This window comes from Jaculus jaculus, chromosome 3 (assembly GCF_020740685.1).
Source record: "Jaculus jaculus isolate mJacJac1 chromosome 3, mJacJac1.mat.Y.cur, whole genome shotgun sequence".
Lineage (NCBI taxonomy): Eukaryota > Metazoa > Chordata > Mammalia > Rodentia > Dipodidae > Jaculus > Jaculus jaculus.
Genome location: NC_059104.1, coordinates 98,609,415 through 98,632,685, shown reverse-complemented (window position 1 = coordinate 98,632,685; position 23,271 = coordinate 98,609,415). Strand labels below are relative to the sequence as shown.

At 41.1% G+C, this 23,271-nt stretch overlaps 1 protein-coding gene across 7 annotated transcripts in view; it reads right to left on the bottom strand.

Moving 5' to 3' along the window:
- Sik3 (SIK family kinase 3) overlaps positions 1-23,271 on the bottom strand; it is a 286,449-nt gene that overhangs the window by 106,675 nt on the left and 156,503 nt on the right. For all 7 annotated transcript variants that reach the window (XM_045145195.1, XM_045145196.1, XM_045145199.1 and 4 more), the window contains exon 3: positions 19,655-19,718. In XM_045145195.1, the coding sequence (XP_045001130.1) occupies positions 19,655-19,718 (64 nt within the window). The remainder of the gene's footprint in view (positions 1-19,654; positions 19,719-23,271) is intronic.

Sequence of the window (23,271 nt, the reverse complement as noted above, 5' to 3'; positions counted from 1 at the left end):
CACTTTAAAATTTATTTATTTATTTGCAACCAGAGAGACAGGGAGAGAGAATGGGCTCTAGGACATCCTGCCACTGCATGCTCCACCCTGTTCATCTGACTTTAAGTGGGTACTGGGGATTTGAACCACAGCCTTCAAGCTTTGCAAGCAAGTACCTTTAGCTGCTGAGCCATCTCTCCAGCCCTTAGGCCACTTTTTGCAACTGGCTTATATAGATGACTTGGGAATTAAGCCACACAAGCAAGCACCTTTAACTTCTGGGCCAATTTCCCAGCTGGAGCTGACATTTTTATTGCGGGGTCACTCTGTAGCCCTAGTCTGGCCTTGAATTCACAGTGGTCCTCCTATCCCTGCCTCCTGAGTGCTGGGATTAAAGGCAAGTGCCTCCACACCCAGCTCTGAGCTGAGGGTTCTATTTTCTTTTTTTTTTTTTTTTGGCTTTTGGAAGCAGGTTCTTGTTCTAGCCCAGGCTGACCTGGAATTCACTGTGTAGTCTCAGGCTGTTCTCAAACTCACAGTGCTGGGATTAAAGGTGTGTGCCACCATGCCAGGCTCTGAGTTGAGATTTGTAATCTGGGTCCTTTGCAGTCTTCCTAGTCAGCAAAGCTCTTCCTTGTTTTCTTACAAGTTAGTTCGTCCATTCACTCTTCCATCTCTTTGTTCATCCGTCTATCATGACTCTCTGCTTATAGTGATACAACCTGACTGTGGTCCCTGAAAGCAGTGGTTAGTGTCCCCAAACTTTTTGCGCTAGGTATATGTGGTATGAATCATCATAGAGGGGCAAAAAGTAATTTCAGCATAGCCCTGCTATCTCTAATTTGATATAATTTTGTAATGCCAGCTTCTACCTCTGGCTCCTAGTCTCTTCGCTCCTTGATTAGCCTCAAACTTTATCCAATATTTTACTTGATTATCAGAATAATTTTGAGGGAGGTATGATATTACCTTCATTTTATAGATGAGGAAACTGAGGCCCAGAGAGGTTAAGTATAGAAGTGTACTGGCCAATTCAAACAGCTAGTAAGTGATGGAGCCAGGACTCACATCCAGGTCTGTTTGATTTCTTGAGGGAAGTGCTACTTCCCAGACTGCCCCAACCCTAAATCAAATTATAATTGAATTTTTTTAAAAAAAAAGCAAACCAACACACATTCCCTTGACCCTTTCCCCTAGCCTAGGAGCCATGTCTACCTTGTTCCCCTTGTTCACTCTTCCCCCATGTGACTGACACTGTAGTTTAATCTGGATCAACACTGTGTGGAGGAGATGGAGCTGCAGCAGCAGGAACAGCAACAACAGCTTCGGTGAGTGAGGCCCTCGCTCAGCATGACCCAGCCTTATTCTGGAGACCTGCCCAGAAGAGCGGTTTGCTCTGAGCTGAGAATGGTCAGGCAGGGAGCCTGGGGACAAGATTCTCATCTTTGAGGTACCCTCACTTGCTAGGGGACAATGGGACTTCTGAGACAGAGTAGAGCTCAGGCTTCTAACACTCAGCCTAAGCTCTTTTCCCTAAATCACAGGAATTAATCATTTTAATTAATTTAGTCTATTTTTTGGTTTTTCAAGGTAGAGTCTTGCTCTAACCCAGGCTGGCCTGGAATTCACTATGTCATCTCAGGCTGGCAAAAAATTAAAAAATGAAATGAAAAAATAGAATCTTGAGCTGGACAGATGGTTTAACTTAAGGTGCTTACCTGTAAAGCCTAAGGACCCTGGTTTGATGCTTCAGGTCCCATGTAAGCCAGATGCACATGGTGGCACATGCATCTGGAATTTGTTAGCAGTGGCTAGAGGCCCTGGTGCACCCATTCTCTCTCTTCTTCTCCCTCTGTCTCAAATAAATAAAAAATTTAGAAAGTAGAATCTGGGTTCTCTTTCTCACTTTATGCTTATCATAAATCACTTGGCATTAAACTTCTTTGATCTTTATCTAGTCTTCCTCATGAAATTTTTCATAAGTTATTAATACTAGGAGATTTACACACCCTTTGAGGGCTGACTGGATTAGACTAGGGAATGAATTCTGCACTTTCAAAAGTACTAGAGGACTGCATGTACACTTTGCTACACAATTTGCTGTAATTTTCTCCCAGTCTTACGCAGGGAAAAAATGGTCTGTGTACATTCAGGTTCTAACCGCTCAAACAGCAAAAACACACAGAAATCAGTCTGCTTCCCTAGGGCAGCTCCACTGGAGTTTAGAGGTATGCCACTAATGGGATAGTGGTAGGAGCTACCATTTCTTAAAATAAGTCACTTTTCCACACTGAGCAGACAGTGTCTCCACTTGTCTGCTAAGTCTAGGACTCAAAGCTAAAGCAAACCACTGCTGAAAAGGAACAGACCCTGACAGTAGGTCAAGCAATGGGCAGCAACTTTGCATTTCTCAGGATGAACAGAGAACCAAGCCTAGTGTAGAGGAAAGGCAGTGTGTGTGCTAGTCTTATGTGGCTACCTGAAAAAGTTCTGCCCATCCCAAGCTAACCACAGCTAGCAGCCCTTTACTTTGACACTCAGTTCTATCATTTCTTCTTTCTATACCCATGGAAACGACTTCCTGTTTATCAAACAAATGTTTCTTTCCAAAAGAGCCAAGGCGGGGCCAAAATAACTCAGCTGCCTGGGAGCGGGTTAACAAGAGTGCACTCACATTTGCTTCCTAACAGTACATTCACTTTACTCCTGTTGTCCTCTCACTTAAGGGCCAGGGCTGCTTCTGCCTAGAGGAAGTGGGTTTGTTGCTGTTTCCTGGCTAAAAACCGAACTGTCTTGTACAAGGCTCTTAACTTGCTGTTGCATCTGTCCTCATTCTTCCAGTTGTCTGTGACAAAACTGGTGTCATCATTCATTCTTTTCTTTCTTCTATACCCAACATTCACTCCATCAACACATTCTACTAACTTCACCTTCAAAACATATCCAGAATTAAGCTCTTCCTCACTCCCGTCCCCATACCTACAGCATCACCAAACTAGCTAACCTGACATATCTATGTCCTGGATTACAGTGGACCCCTGCCCTGATATTACTCCTGCCCTGAGCCCACTGCAGCTGTTCTCCCTGTAGATTCACAAGAAGCTACGACTGCAATAGTAGAGACAGGTCCACTGCACCTCCACTGTTTCCCCAACGGTTAACTTTTTTTTTTTTTTTTTTTTTTTTTTTTTTTTTTTTTTTGGTTTTTCGAGGTAAGGTCTTACTCTAGCCCAGGCTGACCTGGAATTCACTATGGAGTCTCAGGGTGGCCTCGAACTCACAGCGATCCTCCTACCTCAGCCTCCCAAGTGCTGGGATTAAAGGCATGCACCACCACGCCCGGCTTCAAACAGTTAAATCTTAAATAGTCATCTAAACAGTATCAAAACTCAGAAGTTGACATGGACACAACGTTATTTGTGTATACATATATATATTTGTATGCCATTCTATTACTCATGTGGAATTCCAATGGCAACCAAGATGCAGAACTATTTGGAGTTACTTCTTTTTCTAATATTTTATTTTTTATCTATTTATTTGAGAGAGAGAGAGAGAGAGAAAGACAGAGAGAATGGGTACACCAAGGCCTCCAGCCACTGCAAATGAACTCCAAATGTGTGTGCCCCTTTGTGCATCTGACTTATGTGAGTCCTAGGGAATTAAACCTGGGTCCTTTGGCTTTGCAGGAAAGTGCCTTAACCACTAAGCCATCTCTCCAGCCCCTGGAGTTACTTCTTCTTACTGAGGAATTACTTCTTGCTGAATATGCCTTGTAATTATACAAGTATAAATAAGCTTAGTCTCTTCTCCTGATCCAAAAATGATGCAGAAACATCTCATTACCACAAAGATCTCCCTTTTATGGTCATACTTGCACCCCTCTTCCCAACCATCTCAAACTCCTAGACACCACTTATCTATTTTTTACCTACATAATTTAAAAAATATATTTATTTATTAGAGAGAAAGAGACAGATAGAATGGGTACACTAGCACCTCTAGCCACTGCAAACAAACTCAAGACACATGTGCCACCTTGTGTGTCCAGCTTATGTGGGTACTGGGGAATTGAGCCTGGGTCCTTAGGCTTTGCAGGCAAGCACCTTAATCACCTTAATCACAAAAAGCTGCACATGTCTTATGGACATATGGTGAATGAAAACCTGCCCTCTGCAAAGATCATTGAATATATTATTTCATTTAGGTAACATTCTCCCATCTAAGTACTAATCAGACCCATCCCTGCTCAGCTTCTGAGATCAGACAAGTTTGCATGTGTGCAGGGTGGTATGGCCATAGACTAGGTAACATTCTCACAATGACAAAATTATATAAGTGGGGCTCGAGAGATGGCTTAGTGGTTAAGGCATTTGCCTGTGAAGCCAAAGGACCTAAGTTCAATTCCCCAGGATCTACGTTAGCCAAGTATACATGGGGCACATGCATCTGGAGTTTGTTTACAGTAAGTAGAGGCCTTGGCATGCCCATTCTGTGTCTGTCTCTCTTCTCTTTCTCTCTGCTTGCAAATAAATAACTAAGATTTATTTTAAAATAATAAATTAATTAATATATTAAAATTTTATTTATTTCTGAGATGGAGAGATGGCTCAGTTGTTAAAGTACTTGCCTGTAAAATCTATTGACCCAGGTTTGAACCTCTTTGGAGGACTGCCATTTGTTCCTGGCCATCCTGACCCTACATAGTGAATTCCAGGTCAGCCTCAGCTACAAGACCCTACCTGAAAAAACAAAAACAAAAACAAAAACAAACAATTAAAAAAAAAAAACTGGCTGGAGAGATGGCTTAGCAGTTAAGGCCTTTGCCTACAAAGCCTAACCACCTGGGTCCAATTCCCCAGTACCCATGTAAAGCCAGATATACAAAGTGGTGCATGTGTCTACAGTTTACTTCCAGCACCTTTAAGAGACCATTCTCTGTTTCTTTCTCTTTTCTGCTTGCAAATAAATAAATAAATAAAATTTAATTTTTTAAATTTCTAAACAGAGAGAAAAACAAAAAGTATAAACGATAAAGAAACACACACACATAATTTTTATTTATTTATTTTTGGTTTTTCAAGGTAGGGATTCTCTCTACCCCAGGGTGACATGAGTGCATTATGTGGTCTGAGGCTGGCCTCCAATTCACAGCAATCCTTGTACTTCTGCCTCTCAGGTGCTGGGATTAAAGGTGTGTGCCACCATGACTGGCAAAGATACATGTATTTATTTCAGTAAGACAGAGAGTAAACAATGAATGTACGAATGAGTGGGTAAGTGAATGAAGAGATATTGATTAGTTTTGGTGGGAAGGAGGAAGGAAAGGGAAGGGGTGGGAAGGAAAGGGAGGAGAAGATGAAGGGAAGAGGAGAGAAGAGGAGGAAAGAGAAGGGGAAAGAAGAAGACGGGAAGAAAGGAAGGAAAGGGGAAAGGGAAAGGGGAGGAGAAGGGAGGGGGGAAAGGAAAGAAAAGAGGAGGGAAATTGACCATATGAGAGCACAGCTTCAAGGGGTTGGTTTGAAACAGGTCAGGAAAGTTAAGTAGGGCTGGTGGACAAGAAGACCACAGCACTTTTATTTATTTGTTTATTTATTGACAACTTTCATAATTGTAAATAATATCCCATGGTAATACCCTCCCTTCCCCCACTTTCCCCTTTGAAACTCCATTCTCCATCATACCCACTGCCCCTCTCAATCATTCTTTTTTATTTTGATATCATGATCTTTTCCTCCTCTTATGATGGTCTTGTGTCGGTACTGTCAGGCACTGCTAGGTAATGGATATCCAGGCCATTTGTGTCTGGAGGAGCACGTTTTAAGGAGTCCTACCTTCCTTTGGCTCTTACATTCTTTCCACCACCTCTTATGCAATAGACCCTGAGGCTTGGAAGGTGTGATAGAGATGTTTCAGTGCTGAGCACTCTTCTGTCACTTCTCAGCACCGTGATGCCTGCTGAGTCATCCCAAGGCCACTGCCATCTAAAAAGAGAAGGTTCTTTACCAAAAGTGAGAGTAGCATTAATATATGGGTATGAACATTAAGAGAAGTGCTTACTGGGCGGTTTGGTGAGCACAGTATATACTTTTAGCCAGACAGCAGCAGACATAATACCCCTAGGGCTCATGACTACCCCTGTTGTAGGTTTTAATTGTCAGGGATATATTCCCTCCCATGATGCAGGCTTCCAGTCCAATTAGAGCGCATGTGGTTTCCGCCATGACAGACGTGCTACACTATTGCACCCGTTGGGCTCATTTGGCCTGGCTGGCAAAATACAAGACTTGCAGTGTCCGCTGTTGAGTATCTTCACTGGTGATTTCTCTCTCCCATTGAACTGCATGCAGTGTGGCTTTTTCCAGCTTTCTGTCAACTGGTCTACATGGAAGAGATTTTCAACTCAGCTCCAGCATGGTTTCTCAGTGACCTTGCAGCCCAAGCATGTGGAGTCTTCAGCAATAGGGTCTTATCATCTATTCCTGTTGGGAAACCAAGGGCCTCAGCAATGGCCTGTAATATTTTGGGGGCATCAGGGACCTCCCTGGCCAACAACTCACTGGAAGTTAGCCTAATCCTGACATTGAAAATTTTCTAGTAACAATCTATGGCTCCTGTGTGTTCCATTGTCCAAAAATGTAGGTTTCCATATGACTTATTTATATCATCTTAGATTTTTTTCCTCTTAGATTTTGATTAGCCCTCCCTCCACCTTTCCTTACTCAATCTCTTCCCCTGACCTCACTTAGACATTTTCACCCCCATTCATCTGTTCTTCTACTTACATATATACAATACTACCCTATTAGGTACCCTCCCCCCAAATCTTTCTAGCTTACATCTCCTTTCTAGCTTACCAGCCTATGCTACTGAATTTTCTTCCTACTCACACAGAAGTCCAGTCATTTGTAGCTAGGATTCACATATGAGAGAGAGCATGCAATGTTTGGCTTTCTGGGCCTGGGTTACCTCACTTAGTATAATCCTTTTCAGATCCATCCATTGTCCTGCAAATTTCATAACTTCATTTTTCTTTACTGCTGAGTAGAGGCTAGTTCCATTTCCTAGCTATTGTGAATAGAGCAGCAATAAACATGGTTGAGCAAGTATCTCTAAGGTAGTGAGCCGAGTCCTTAGGATATATGCCTAGGGGTGATATAGCTGGGTCATATGGTAGATCTATTTTTAGCTGTCTCAGGAACCTCCACACTGATTTCCACAATGGCTGGACCAGATTGCATTCCCACCAACAGTGTAGAAGGGTTTCTCTTTTGCTGCATCCTTGCCAGCAATTATGTTCATTTGTTTTCATGACAGTAGCCAATCTGACAGGAGTGAAATGGAATCTCAACATAGTTTTAATCTGCATTTCCCTGATGACTAGGGATGTCAAATATTTTTTTAGATGTTTATATGCCACCTATGTTTCTTCTTTTTTAATTGGGTTGATTGATTTCTTATTATTTAATTTTTTGAGTTCTTTGTATATCCTAGATATGGATCCTCTATCAGATGTATAGCTGGCAAAGATTTTCTCCCATTCTGCAGGTTGGCTCTTGGCTCTATTCACCATGCCTTTTTGCCATACAAAAGTTTTGTATTTTCATTAGGTTCCAGTGATTAATCTGTGGTTTTATTGCCTGAGCAACTGGGGCTATATTCAGAAAGTCCTTGCCAAGACCAATATGTTGAGGGGTTTCCCCTACTTTTTCCCCTAGCAGTTTCAGAGTTTCAGGTCTGATATTAAGGTCTTTGATCCACTTGGCCTTAATTCTTATGCATGGAGAAAGAGAAGGATGTATATATCCTTCTAAAGATATATATCCAATTTTCCAAGCACCATTTGCTGAAGAGGCTGTTTTTATTTTCCAGTGAGTATTTTTGGCAATTTTGTCAAAGATCAGGTGTCTACAGCTACCCAGACTTACATCTGGGTCCTCTATACTATTCCATTGATCTACATTATCTGCTTTTGTAGCAGTACCATGAAATTTTTGTTACTATGGCTCTGTAGTATAGTATGGTGATACCACCAGCCTTATGTTTGTTGAACAAAATTTTTAGATATTCGAGATTTTTTTGTGCTTCCAAGTGAATTTTTGGATTATTCTTTCTATTTGTGTGAAGAATGCCATTGGAATTTTGATGGGGATTGCATTAAATGTGTAGATTGCTTTTGGTAAGATTGCCATTTTCACAATATTGATTCTTCTGATCCAAGAACAAGAAATGTCTTTCCATTTCCTAGTGTCTTTGCAATTTTTCGCTTGAGTGTTAAGTTTTCCAGGTAGAGATCCTTCATTTCCTTGGTTAGGTTTATTCCAAAGTACTTTATTTCCTTTGATGCAATTGTGAATGGCAGTGCTTCCCTGATTTCATCGTCTGTGTGTTTGTTGTTAGCACATAGGAAGGTCACTGATACCTGAGTGTTTATTTTGTATCCTGCTACATGGCTATAGGTGTTTATCAGCTCTAACAGTTTGCTGGTAGACTCTTTTATGTATAGAATCATGTCATCTGCAAAAAAACTATAACTTGATCTCTTTCTTTCCAATTTGTACCCCTTTTATGTGTGTCTCTTGCTTTATCGCAATGGCTAAGACTTCCAGTACTATATTAAATAAAAGTGGGGACAGTGGACACCCTTGTAGAACCTTTCACCCTAAAATACTGTCCATTATTTGTAGAAAGGTGAGTTTCTTAGAGGCAACAAATTGAAGGATCCTGCTGTTTAACCCAGTCTGCAAACCTATGTCTTCTGGTTGGGGCATTGAGGTCATTGATATTAAGAGTCATTATTGAAAGATGTGTATTTATTTTTGCCATTTTTCTTGTCCTGTGGTTCCTCCGGTTTTACCTTTGCTGTCTTGTATTAACTAGTATTTGAATATGGTTTGTTTTTTCCAGGTTCCTTATTATGTGTGTTTTTCTTTCTCTTCAGCATGGAGGATCCTTTCAAGTATTTTCTGTAGAGCTGGTTTTGTCTTCAAATATTCCTTTAGCCTGCTTTTGTTGTGGAATGTCCTTATTTTCCTGTCTATTTGAATGGGTAGCTCTGCAGGATAAAGTAACCTTGGTTGACAGTTGCTGCACACCCACCTGGGTCCCTCTTTGTTGTGCTGTGGGCTCAGGTAGGATGGCTGGGTCGCTACTCTGATCATCTGTGCCGGGTGCTGGGTGCTGTGATCTCGTCTCTGGTATTTGTTGGCACTTATGCTGGTGGTGGGGGAGGGGAGGCTGTGGATGGTAGATGATGTTTTCCTGCTGGTCCTCGCAAGCCTCTTCCTCACGAGTTGCTCCTCTGTTCTTCTCTGTCGTCCTCCCTTCACATTTCTTGAGTTTGCGAGGAGCTCTGGTGTGAGCAGACAATCCCCTCACCTGGCTTTTCCTGCAGCTCAGGCCGAGCCTTACAGCTGGACCACAGGGACCTGGTTCCAGTGCTGCTGGAGCCACTTCTGCCTGCCTATGTGGGCTCTAGATGTTCTGGATCTCTCCTACTTCTCTGCTGCAGTTGGTAATTTCTTTTTTTTTTTTTTTCCTTTGGTTTTTTGAGGTAGGGTCTCACTTTAGCCCCAGGCTGACCTGGAATTCATTATGCAGTCTCAGGGTGGCCTTGAACTCACAGCAATCCTCCTACCTCTGCCTCCCGAGTGTTGGGATTAAAGGCGTGTGTCACTACGCCCAGATGGTAATTTCTTATACACCTCACTTTTTAGTAGAAGTGTGTGTATTTTGCTGTTTTTTTTTTTTTGTTGTTGTTGTTGTTTTGTTGTTTTTTTGTTGTTTTTTCTCCCCTAGGCTGCTTTGGCCTGGTTCCTACACCACCATCTTAACCAAATACAAAATTAAATAGGAGGCATGAGTACCTGACCTTACATTCTTCTACCTAAAAATAAAACATTCCTTATAGCTATAGGTGTCCTCTGCTCTTCACCTGTGAAGCATTTCCTGGCAACTATGCTCATACCTAAGCCTCCTCCTATTCCCCATGGAACTTTCAGGTTCTGTCTTTCATTCAACTATTATCCAACTCATTGTTTCCAACACTGCTTCTTCAACTTCAACCTATAATCACGTGTCCTATCTAAGCAAATAAAAACAAAAACAAATGTTTCACAGGGTTTTACTTTACATGTAAGGACAAGTGTGAGGATGGAGAAGAAGAGAGGAAGACTCATAAGTCAGAGACAAAGGCTTTTGCTACTTAGGGTGTGACAGGCCACATGAACATCAGTGTAATTGCTTCAGTTCTGCAAGCCCTAACTCCCATTGGGCAACAAAAAGTGAGAGGTGAAATTTGTGCACAGCTGTGCTCATTATAGGAGAGGAACAGGGAGCTTAGCAAGTCAAGTCATTTACAGTGGGTAATGAACAAATACACAGTCTGCTTGTTTGTTTTGGTTGTATGTATGTATTTATTTGCGAGAGAGAAAGAGATTGAGTATGGGCATACCAGGGCCTCCTGCCAATGCAAACAAGCTCCAGATGCACATGCCACCTTGTACATTTGGCTTTACATGGGTATCAGGGAATCAAACCCAGGCCGTCAGGCCTTGCAAACAAGCACCTAAACTGCTGAGCCATATCTCCAGCTCATAGCTGTTTTTTTTTTTTTAATATAAGCTCCCACTATGTATAGCCCATGTTGGCTGGAATTCATATTCCTCCTACCTAAGCTGCCTGACAGTGAGATCATAGGCATGTGCCTAACAGACCTATTATTTTTCCCCGCTCTGGAGAAAGAATGGTCTGTCTTCTAAGGCTCTACACGCATCCTTGACAAGAGTCTGGAGTAAAAGGTGTCAGTCCTGTGCAAGACATTAAGCAATGCAGGTTATTTGTGGAGAATTCTCTCCTAACAACTCTACTCCCTGCTCAAGCTACCGTCTTTTTATTGATTTTATTCTGAGCTACACATCTCAAAATACTACCCTCCAGGGCTGGATAGGCTTAGCGGTTAAGGCATTTGCCTGCAAAGCCAAAGGACCCAGGTTTGATTCCCCGGGACCCACGTAAGCCAGCGGCACAAGGGGGCACATGCATCTCAAGTTCATTTGCAATGGCTGGAGACCCTTGAACGCCCATCCTCTCTATCTATTTCCCCCCCCCCCCTCTCTCTCTCTCTCTCTCTCTCTCTCTCTCTCTCTCTCTCTCTCTCTCTTTCTCACTCTTGCTCTTGCATAAATTAAAAAAAATGCTACCCTCCAAACAGGCTTATAATTTATAGAAGCTAGACTTACAGTGACATAGCACACAGAAATGTTATTCCTTGAGAACTGGAAAGATGGTTTAGTGGTTAAAGCACTTGCCTATGAAGCCTAAGGCCAGGTTCAATTCTCAAGTACCCATGTAAGACAGATGCACAAGGTGGCATGTGCATCTGCAGTTCAGCTGCAGTGGCTAGAGGTTCTTGTGCACCCATTCTCTCCCCCCTCACTTTCCCACTCTCTCTCTCTCCTCCCTCTCAAATAGATAAATAAAATATTTTTTAAAATGTTACTCCTTTACAGTTATATCCCCTTCCTCTACATGTAGTGCTATTCTATTACTATCACAAGCACTGCACTGCAAACATTACATTGCAATAACTATTACTTAACCATCTGGAGTGAGTCTTTAGGCCAACAAGTTTTCCTCCCTATATACCTCCATTGAGTTTTATGTGTATGTGTGTTATAAATATATTAAAGATTTAAGCCAGCTGTGGTGGTACATGTCTTTAATCCTAGTACTTAGGAGGCAGAGGTAGGAGGATCACTGTGAGTTCAAGGCCAGCCTAAGATTACATAGTGAATTCCAGGTCAGCTTGAGCTAAAGCGAGACCCTACTTGATAAACAAAGTGTGCTTCAGAAAGAGAAAGAGATGGAGATTTAACAATGTACTATGAACACTGTCATTTCATATAACTTTTAATTTTTTTTTATCCCTTTGAGATAGGGTTTCATTCTAGACCCAGTCTGACCACTCATTCTGTAGTCCCAGACCAGCCTCAAAACTTCCAACAATCCTCCTACCTCTCCCCCTCCTGAGTTCTGGGGTTAAAGCTGGCTATGACAGCTTTTTGTTTTGGATTTTGAGGTAGGGTGTCACTCTAGCCCAGACTGATCTGGAATTCATTATGTAGTCTCAGGGTGGCCTGGAACTCATGGTGATTCTCTCCTACCTCTGCCTCCAAAGTGCTGGGATTAAAGGAATGGGCCATCACGCCTGGCCAACAGGTTTTTAAGAGGAGAAAATGTGTATCTCTTCTTTTATAACTATAAAATTACCTCTGCTGGTGGAAAGATTCAAGTCACCAGCTGGGGATCCTTATTGGCATAAAGAACTTCCTTTAATATTCCTGGTAATGATAAGGTATATGTCAGCAAAATTTCTCTGTTTTTGGTTACCTAGGAAAGTATTTTTGTATTTTTTTTTATATTTTACTTATTTATCTGCAAGGAGGGGAAGAAAGTGTGTGTGTGTGTGAGAGAGAGGGGGGGGGGATATGGATTGCCAGGGCCTCTAGCCACTGCAAATGAACTCCAACTGCAATGCACCATTTTGTGCATCTGGCTTTGTGTGGGTACTGGGGAACTGAACCTGGGTTGTTAGGCATTGCAGGCAAGAGTCTTAACCACTGAGCCATCTCTCCATCCCCCCCCCTTATATTTTATTGATGTATTTGCAAGGAAAGAGAAAGAGAATGGGTTAATTTTTTTAATTTATTTATTTGGAAGCAGAGAAATAAGAAGACGAGAAAGAGAATGGGACTGCCAGGGTCTCTAGCCATTGCAAGCTAACTCCAGATGTATGTGCCACTGTGTGCATCTGGTTTTATGTGAGTACTAGGGAATCGAACCCAGGTTGTTAAGACTTTTCAGACCAGCACTTTAACTGCTGAGCCATTTCTCCAGCCTCAGTATTAGGCTAAGATTTTCTTTGAGCATTTTGAATACATTACCCCACTTGCCCTTTCAGCTCTATTACTTCAACTGAGAAGTCAGCTGCTTTTCCTTCTTTCCTTCCTTCCCTGTCCCCCCTTTTCCTTCCTTTGTTCTGGTTCTTGATGAACAAGGATCTCACTCTTTAGCTCAGACTGGCCTCAAATTACCATGATTCTACTACCTCAAGCTTCCAAGTGCTGGCTTAAAGGTTTGTGCCACCACACTTGGTCTTATTTTATTTTAACTTGTGTGTGTGTGTGATGTGTGTGTGTGTACACACTAGCATGTGTAGGGCGTAGGGCATACTGTGCTACAGCACACATGTAGAGGTCTGAGGACAACCTTGGGATGTTTGTACCCTCCTTACATCTTGCTTAAGATAAGGACTCTTCTTTTGCCTTTCATTATTCTCACCTTGATATGTCTATTTGTGAATCTCTGCGTTTACTCCAAGAAGGGAATTCCTCAGGTTTCTGAATACATAGGTTATTATTTTCTAATAAAATGCCTATATTTACATCCATATTTCCTCACATATCTCTCTCTCCCTTCTCATATGACTGTTGTTCATATGGAATCCTACTGAGGCTGTTTTAGTTCTTCATTCTTTTTTTGTTTGTTTGTTTCTTTGTTTTTTCCTTTTTTTTTTTTTTTTTTTTGAAGTAGGGTTTCACTCTAGCCCAGGCTGACCTGGAATTCACTATGTAGTCTCTGGGTGGCTTTGAACTCAAGGCGATCCTCCTACCTCTGCCTCCCAAGTGCTGGGATTAAAGGTGTCCGCCATCACACCTGAAGTTCTTCATTCTTTTGACATTCACTCTTCAGTCTGCAAAATCTCTATTGATCTATCTTCAAATTTGCATTTGCTTTTTGACAGTTCAAACCTATAGTTGGGCTTCTCTAATGAACTGGGTTTTGTTTTGTTTTTTTGAAGTAGGGTTTCATTCCAGTACAGGCTGACATGAAATTTACTATGTAGTCTCAGGGTGGCCTCCAACTCATGGTGATCCTCCTACCTCTGCCACCCAAGTGCTGGGATTAAAAGCGTGCACCACCATGCCCAGCTATGAACTGGGTTGTTTTTGTCTCTGTTTTATTTTTGTTCTGTTTTTTGTTTTTCGAGGTAAGGTCTTGCTCCAGCCTAGGTTGACCTGGAATTCACTATGTAGTCTCAGGGTGGCCTTGAACTCTTGGCAATCCTCCTATGTCTGCCTCCCAAGTGCTGGGATTAAAGGCGTGTACCACCACACCCAGCCTGAACTGTGTTTTAAATTTACTTCTCAGATCTATAATTTTTTTTATTTTACTTTTATTTACTAGAGAGACAGAGACAGAGAGAATGGACATCCCAGGCCCTCCAGCCATTGCAAATGAACTCCAGACACATGCACCACCTTGTGCATCTGGCTTATGTGGGTACTGTGAAATCAGACTTTGGTCCTTGGGCTTTGCAGGGAAGTGCCTTAACCACTAAGACATCTCTCCAGCCCTCAGATCTATAATTTTATTGCTTTTTATTTTTTATGATTTTTCCTTTTTGGTATTTTCTATTTGAAGCAACATTAAATCACAATGTCATTCATTACTACAACTTTATAATGTCTGTTTAAAGAGTCCATTTTTTCCTTGATAAATCTGGTATTTGTTTTCACTAAGAAATTTTTTCAGTCTTCTTTCCTATTGCTTTGTATGACTAATATTTTTTGTGTGTGTGGTTGTTGGAAACTTCACTTTATTTTTTTATTTGGTTTTTTGAGGTAGGGTCTTACTCTAACCCAGGCTGACCTGGAATTCACCATGTAGTCTCAGGGAGGCCTCAAAATCATGGTGATCCTCCTACCTCTGAGTGCTGGGATCAAAGGCGTGCGCCACCACACCTGGCTTGGAAACCACTTTTTTTTAATTTGAAACTTCACTTTTTAAGATAACATAACACCCATGGGAACTTATTATTGTTACCTGCTTATTAATTCTTATTGGAGGTTACTCCTTCATACTCTTCATATTCACATACTTCTCCTCTGTCAAAAGAAGTTTTGGTGCCAGGCATGGTAGCATACACCTTTAATCCCAGCACTCAGGAGGCAGAGGTAGGAGGATCACCGTGAACTCAAGGTCACCCTGGGACTACATAGTGAATTCCAGGTCAGTCTAGACTAGAGTGAAACCCTACCTCAAAAAACCAAAAGATAAAATAAATAATTAAATAAAGAGTAGTAGTTTTGGAACACCCATTTAACTCTGGGATCACCTAGGTTTTGGTAGAGTTCTCTTTTTCTCTTTTCCTAACCAAACCCAGCTGTTGAACCACACTAGTTGCTGGCTGATTGCATGATTGGTTTAAACAATGCTCTGGGGCATGGATTGTCTATAAACAATACAATCAAATTCTGGCTCCCTTGAAGGAATAGTTTCTGAGATCAGTGCTTTATTTTTGTTCTGACTCCAGGAAAGCTTTTTCCAGATGTCATATTCCCTGTGTCTCTCTTGCGAATTAGCAGGCTGAGTTGAGCAGGGCCTTGACTCCGCTCACAGGCCTTCACCACAACCTCACTGCTCCTGAGAGCTCTATGAAGCCTTAACTTCTTCACTGCCAGTTGCAAATGAAATGAGATCCTACGGGAAGAAATTAGAAGCCATGTGTTTTATGATTTGTTCCTGGAACTGGGGTTGGGGACAATGGTCAAATGAGTAAAATTCCTCCTTTGAGACCTGAGAACTCTTCATTGAGGGAAAGGTGAGCATGGCTCAAGGTTCTCCCCTGGCCTGGGAACCATACCTCAACTGCACTGTCCAGGACAGAGCCTGAACAATGAATGGGGAACAGTGTCAACATCCTGCTCTCCCAGGAAGGCAACCATCTATGCTGGCAGAGAAGAAATCTGACCACCTAAGTCTGGCCTACAATCTAGGTCAACCTTGTTGAACCTACAGTGGGAGGGCAGGAGTAGGACTGGTTGAAATGCCAGAGACTATCTTGTTTCCTACTGAACTTTCATAGATATTCTTGGATAAGTGCTTCTTCTTTTTTTCTTTTTAATTTATGAGAGACCGAGAGAGAGAATTGGCACACCAGGGCCTTAGCCCTGCAAATGAACTCCAGATCCATGTGCCACCTTGTGTGCATGAGTGACCTTGTGTTTCTGGTTTATGTGGGTTCTGGGGAGTTGAACCTGGGTCATTGGGCTTTGTATGCAAGCACTTTATCCTCTAAACCATCTCTCCAACTCTTTTTCAAAAAATATTTTTATTTATTTGCAAGAGGGAAAGTGTGAAAGGCCAGGCATGGTGGCACACGCCTTTAGTCCCAGCACTTGGAAGGCAGAGGTACAAGGACTGCCATGAGTTTGAGGCTTCCCTGAGACTACATAGTGATTTCTAGGTCAGCTTGGACCAGAGTGAAACCCTACCTCAAAAAAAAAAAAAAAAGCCAGGTGTGGTAGCACACACCTTTAATCCCAGCACTTGGAAGGCAGAGGTAGGAGGATCACTGTGAGTTCGAGGCCACCCTGAGACTACATAGTGAATTACAGGTCAGCCTGGGCTAAAATGAGACTCTACTTCAAAAAAAAAGAGGGCGAGAGGTAGAGAGATAGAGTGTGTATGTGTATATGTGTAGATGCATACCAGGGCCTCTTGCCACTGCAAACTAACTCTAGACACAAGCGCCACTTTGTACATCATCTGGCTTTACATAGGATCTGGGGTATTGACAGGATCCAGTGGGCTTTTCAAACAAATGTCTTTAACTGCTGAACCATCTCCCCAGTTACATTTAAGTACATTTTGTTTGTCCATGCTTTAAGCTACCATGACCACATGATTGTTATCTTTCCTAGATTTTCCAAATCATTTCTCCAAAAAGCAGATGCTCTCTTTTACTTCAAGATTACCATTACTATGCTCTCTTTTACTTCAAGATTACCATTACTAGCCAGGCATGGTGGCACACACCTTTAATCCAAGTACTCAGGAGGCAGAAGTAGAAGGATCACTGTGAGTTTGAGACCACCCTGAGACTACACAGTGAATTCCTGGTCAGCCAGGGCTACAGGGAGATCCTACCTCAAAACAACAAGAACAACGATCACTTTTGCTTCTCAAAAGAGGAAGTGTCTTATGAACTAGTTAGCAGGTATCTTAAGGATTCCAGAGATTATTGTTTGTTTGTTTGTTTGTTTGTTTAGAATAAAGTTTATGAAAAGGCGTCCAGACAATAAAATTTCTCCATGTGCTTTTGTATACATCTGTGACGCAAATTAGACGAGGAGTTTCATCAGAACTTGTATCTGGCATGCCAGGCCTCAGTACACTCTTCCAGCAATATACTATTTCTCCCTCTCCAAGCAGTCTCTGACATATTTCTATTTTCTTCTAGACCATGGACTTACATATAACCTCATCCTCCAGAAAGATATCTGTGATCTCCAAAAGTAATCACATTGCCATCTGTATTACAGCTATACTGCTGGACTCCTATACAGATTTTTATAGTTTAGGTTCTCATGATTTAAGTAACCTGCTGGTGTTCATGTTTGTCTTCTTCTACATTTCTTCATGGATAGAGTAGAACCAGTGTCCTCATGCTAAGCTAGTGCCTCCAAAGCATCTGACTGCCATGTAACTATCATGTGTACTAAAAGCCTATTCTATCTTTTTTACATTTAATGCTATTCTGCAAACCTTTCAGTGCAGTAATTTCTTTGAAATAAGGTATTTACTCAAATACTATATTCTCACTGTAAATTTCATTCGATTTCCATTACATTTAATATAAAATAAGCACATATATGAGACCATTTACAGATAAAATAAAGTGCTACATGGTCCTTCTTTAAAAAGGACTAGCACTTACCCTACAATATTTAGACACAAAATTATTAGGCTTCTGAGGAAAGGTCAGTGTGTACATACATGCACACATACCTAATATTCCTTATAGTCATAAAAGTCCTACTAATAAAAATTCTATTTTATGTTCATACCCTTATATTAATGCTACTCTCACTTTTGGTAGAGAATCTTCTCTTTTCAGATGGCAGTGACCTTGGGATGACTCAGAAGGCATCATGGTGCTGGAAAGAAGTGACAGGAGAGCTCAGTACTGCAATATCTCTATTACACCTTCCAAGGCTCAGGGTCTATCGCGGAAGAGGTGGCGGAAAGAATGTAAGAGCCAAAGGAAGGGTAGGACTCCTTACAACGTACTCCCTCCCAGACACAAAATGGCCTAGATATCCATGACCTCACAGTGCCTGACACTACCTACACAAGACCATCATAATAGGAGGAAAAGATCATGACATCAAAATAAAAGAAAGGGGATGGGATATGATGGAGAATGGAATTTCAAAGGGGAAAGTGGGGTGGGGAAGGGAGGGCATTACCATGGGGTATTGTTTATAATCACGGAAGTTGTTAATAAAAAATCTGAAAAAAAGAAAAAAAATTATTTTAAAAGCGATGTCACGGCTGAGATGCCTTAGCAGTTAAGGCATTTGCCTACAAAGCCAAAGGGTACAGGTTCAATTCCCCAGGTCCCATGTAAGCCAGATGCACACGAAGGCACATATATTTGGAGTTCATTTGTAGTATCTGGAAGCCCTAGTGCAACTATTCTCTCTCAATTAAATATAAAAATAAAAATAAAATATTTTAAAAGAGTGATCTCATGCTTTTAAATACATTTTAAATTAGTAAGTGTTCATTCTTACAAAATTAAAAACAAATACAAAAATAGATAAACTTCATCCAGGTGTGGTGGTGCATGCCCTTAATCCCAGCACTCAGGAGGCAGAGGTAGGAGGATCACTGTGAGTTCAAGGCCACCCTGAGACAACATAGTGAATTCCAGGTCAGCCTGAGCTAGAGTGAGAACTTACCTCGAAAAAAAAAAGATAAAACCTAAAACCTATAAAAATAAGTGATTTTTCTACAGTTACTTAACAAAAGTGTTCAAAAGATAAATGAATTTAAGCCGGGCGTGATGGCGCACGCCTTTAATCCCAGCACTCAGGAGGCAGAGGTAGGAGGATTGCCGTGAGTTCAAGGCCACCCTGAGATGACAGAGTTAATTCCAGGTCAGCCTGGGCCAGAGTGAGACCCTACCTTGAAAAACCAAAAAAAAAAAAAAAAAAGATAAATGTATTTAAATTTGAAAGTTTTCCCTTTGCCTCTATTTCACTCCAATAATCACTGTTACCAAAGAGAACTCTTTTCCCAATTCTTACTTCAAAGTCAGATTTGCCCATAACAAAATTTCCTGATATTTCTGATACTATGCTAAGGCCATGTGTAAGAAGAGATAGCCTCCGAAAGCAAAGCCTCCACAGCTGCAGAACATCCACAGAAACCCAGAGACAAAGTCTAAGGTAGAAATGTTTGCTCTAAGGGGTGCTTTCTCACCCCAGAGGCCTGAATACTTACGGGAGTTCTGTCTCACCTGGCAACCTCAGTAACAACCTGACAACAGGACCGACCCTCAGTCATATGATCAGAAGGAATGTCTGGGAGGATTTTAATCTTACTATTAACACCTAACTGAAACAAACAAAACACTTTTACTAAGGAAACCAATATGTCAGAGGGATCTAACTAGATGAATCAAAACAATTAAATGCCTTTGTTGACAGAAAATGACATTATACTGATGGACAGCTGTTCAAGTAACAAAGGCACAGAATAGCTATCTTAGGTTTGCTATAGCATAATCCAGTTGCTCCTTAAAGAATGCAGTAAATGTACTTACCAAATATTTCCCCTCCACTAGCATATTCCGTCACCAGATAAATCATCCGATCTGTCTCCATAACCTGGTGCAAAGGCAGGAAAGTGACAGTGACACAAATGATAGGCTGATATTGCAGGAAGAAAATTCACTACTCTTTGTCATTTGAAATATTGATTACTCCTTAAAGGAAACAGAACATTTTTAGGAAAAGATATAAGTACTGTTATGAAGAAAGAAAATATACATTCTTCCAAGTTCTTAAAGTGGGAAACAGAGCCAGGCACGGGTGCTCACACCTTTAATCCCAGCACTGGGGAGGCAGAGATAGAAGGTTTGCCATGAGTTTGAGGCCAGCCTGAGATTACAGAGGTAGTCCAGGATACAAGTCAGCCTAGGCTAGAGTGAGACCCTTCTTCAAAAATAAAGAAAAAGAAAGAAACAGAGTTCCTTTGCTATTCCACAAGGACTCTGTGATCCACTAAACTCCATACATCAGAGAAGTTAAAGGAACTGCTAAAACTAAAAAAAGCTCATATTCAACATCAATCACTAGAAGCTCAGAAATGTCCCCCTACCTCAAAAAAAAAAAAAAAAAAGGCCTAAGGGAAAAGAATGACAATTATTTAAGGTGTTCCAAGTCACATAGGATTTACTTTTTAAAACAGAAATGACAGTCTGGGGAAATGGCTCAGTGGTAAAGGTGCTTGCCTGAAAAACCTAGCGACCTGTGTTCAATTCCCAGTCCCCATGTAAAGCTAGATGCACAAAGGTACATGCACCTGGAATTCATTTGCAGTGGCTAGAGGCCCTGGTGTGCCCATACACACACACACTCTCTCTCTCTCTCTCATTTTCTCTCTCTCTCTCTTTGTATTTCTCTGCTTGCCAATAAATATAATATTTTTTAAAAATAAGATAAAGTAGAATCAGTAACTGTCCTTTCTAAAATTATTCATAGATGGAAAACTACTGTAGGGCTGGAGAAATGGCTTAGCAGTTAAGTGCTTTCCTGTGGTCTAAGGACCTATGTTTGAGGCTCGATTCCCCAGCACCCACGTAAGCCAGATGCACAAGGTGGCGCATGCATCTGGAATTCATTTGCAGTGGCTGGAAGCCCTGGTGCACCCATTCTCAATATCTCTCTCTCTCTCTCTCTCTCTCTCTCTCTCTCTCTCTCTCTCTCTCCCTCTTTCTCTCTGTCTGTCCCTCTCAAAAAATAAATAAATAAAAATAAAGATTTAAAAAGAGAAAAATATATTGTAAAATATCAACCCTTTTTATTTATTTATTTGAAGCACAGAAAGAGTGGGAATGGGCACACCAGGGGCTCTTAGCCCTCAAGTGAATTCCAGATGTATGCACCACTTTGTACATCTGGCTTTACTTGAGTACTAGGGTATCAAACCTGAGCAATCAGGCTTTGCAAACAAGTGCCTTTAATGGTAAGTCATCTCTCTGGCACATAAGTTACATTAGTTACTCATTTGTCTTGGTCCCTATTTTGCTACTCTTTAAAATTTTCATGTCCTCAGTCCTTTTTTTTTCTCTTCCAATAGTTTGAAAATTTATCTAGATGAGAATATATATTATACTCATTATAAACATTTTAAATACCTAGCATACAAACAAAAGATTAATGGTTTCTCCCTCCAAATCCTCTGCATCTCACTCCCCCAGAGGAATACTATCATAATTTATCATCTCTCCTTTGAGAATAGTGCTGTGCAACAAAAGTGAGCTTCAGGGCTGGAGAGATGACTTAGCGGTTAAACGCTTGCCTGTGAAGCCTAAGGACCCCGGTTCGAGGCTTGGTTCCCCAGGTCCCACGTTAGCCAGATGCACAAGGGGGCGCATGCGTCTGGAGTTCGTTTGCAGAGGCTGGAAGCCCTGGCGCGCCCATTCTCTCTCTCTCCCTCTATCTGTCTTTCTCTCTGTGTCTGTCGCTCTCAGATATTAAAAAAAAAAAAAAAAAAGTGAGCTTCACATATAATTTTAATGTTTCTAAGCAACCACATATAAAAGTAAAATAAAAAGGTAAAACCAATTTTAGTACTTTACTTACCCCAATCACTATAAAATATTTCAAAAATCTTTAAAAATTATAAATTTCTTTAGTTTTTACATTTAAACTAATGTTAAATAAAATTAAAAATTTAGGGCTGGAAAGATAGCTTAGCAGTTAAGGTGCTTGCCTGCGAAGCCTAACGACGCAGGTTCCATACTCCAGTACCCACATAAGCCAGATACACAAGGTGGCACATGTGTCTGGAGTTTGTCTGGAGTGGCTGGAGGCACTGGTGCATCCATTCTCTCTATGTACCTCTCTCTCTCAAATAAATAAATAAATAAAATATTTAAAAATTCAACTTGCAATCACTTCAGCCACAATTGAATACTCAATGGTCACATGTGGCTTGTAACTACCATATTGGACAATACAGATTTTGTTGTATTGTATTTTTTGTTTGGTTTGGTTTACCCAAGGAAGGGTCTCACTCTTGCCCAGGCTGATCTGAAGCTCACTCTGTAGTCCCAGGCAGGCCTCAAACTCACAGTGACCCTCTTACCTCTACCTCCAGAGTGCTGGGGTTAAAGGTGTGCCCAGCCACGCCTACCTTCCTAGTTACTTTCTTTTACGTCTATATACATTAGTAGTATATATGTGCAGTGTTACAATATGTAAACATGCCGTATTTCCTTTTGGTTAATGTTTTGTTTGTGTTTTGAAACAGTCTGACTACATAGCCCAAGCTGCCCTAGAACTCACTGTATATCCAAGACTGGCCTTGAACTTGCAATTTTCCTGCCTCATACTCCCAAGTGCCATGATTTTAGGTGAGTACCACCAACGTCTGAGTCTACCTTTTCTTTTCAATAGCTTCATGACACTCAATTGCATATGTACATATAAGCTTCTTCTCTAATCAAACGGCTATGGTGTTCCTTTTGTTGATCTTTTTTAAGTCTTCTTTTAAAAAAAAACTCTGACTTAGTAGCAGAGGCCAGTAAGTTAAAAAGGAGACATAAAGGGAAGAGAAAGGAAGGGAGGAGGGTACTTAATAAGTTGATATTGTATATATGTAAGTACAATGATTGTGATGGGGAGGAAATATGATGGAGAATGGAATTTCAAAGGGGAAAGTGGGGGGGGGGGAATTACCATGGGAATTTTTTTATAATCATGGAAAATGCTAATAAAAATTTAAAAAAAAAAAACAAAAATTAAAAATTAAAAAATTAACCCACCCCAAAAAAACTCTATATGTTGGACTGGAGAGATAGCTTAGCGGTTAAGCACTTGCCTGTGAAGCCTAAGGACCCTGGTTCGAGGCTCAATTCCCCAGGACCCACATTAGCCAGATGTACAAGGGAGCACATGTGTCTGGAGGTCATCTGCAGTGGCTGGAGGACCTGGTGTGCCCATTCTCTCTCTCCCTCTTACTCTTTGTCTGTCGCTCTCAAATAAATTTAAAAAAAAAACACTCTGTATGTTAGTGATATCAACCCATTGTTTACAAGATCTCTATATATTCACTTATGTGAAAAAGTACTCTCAATATAGGCGTTTAGAAAAAAGTAAATGTTATATGTGTATTTCCTTTATATTCTTCTCTTTCCTTAACTTTTATTAACTG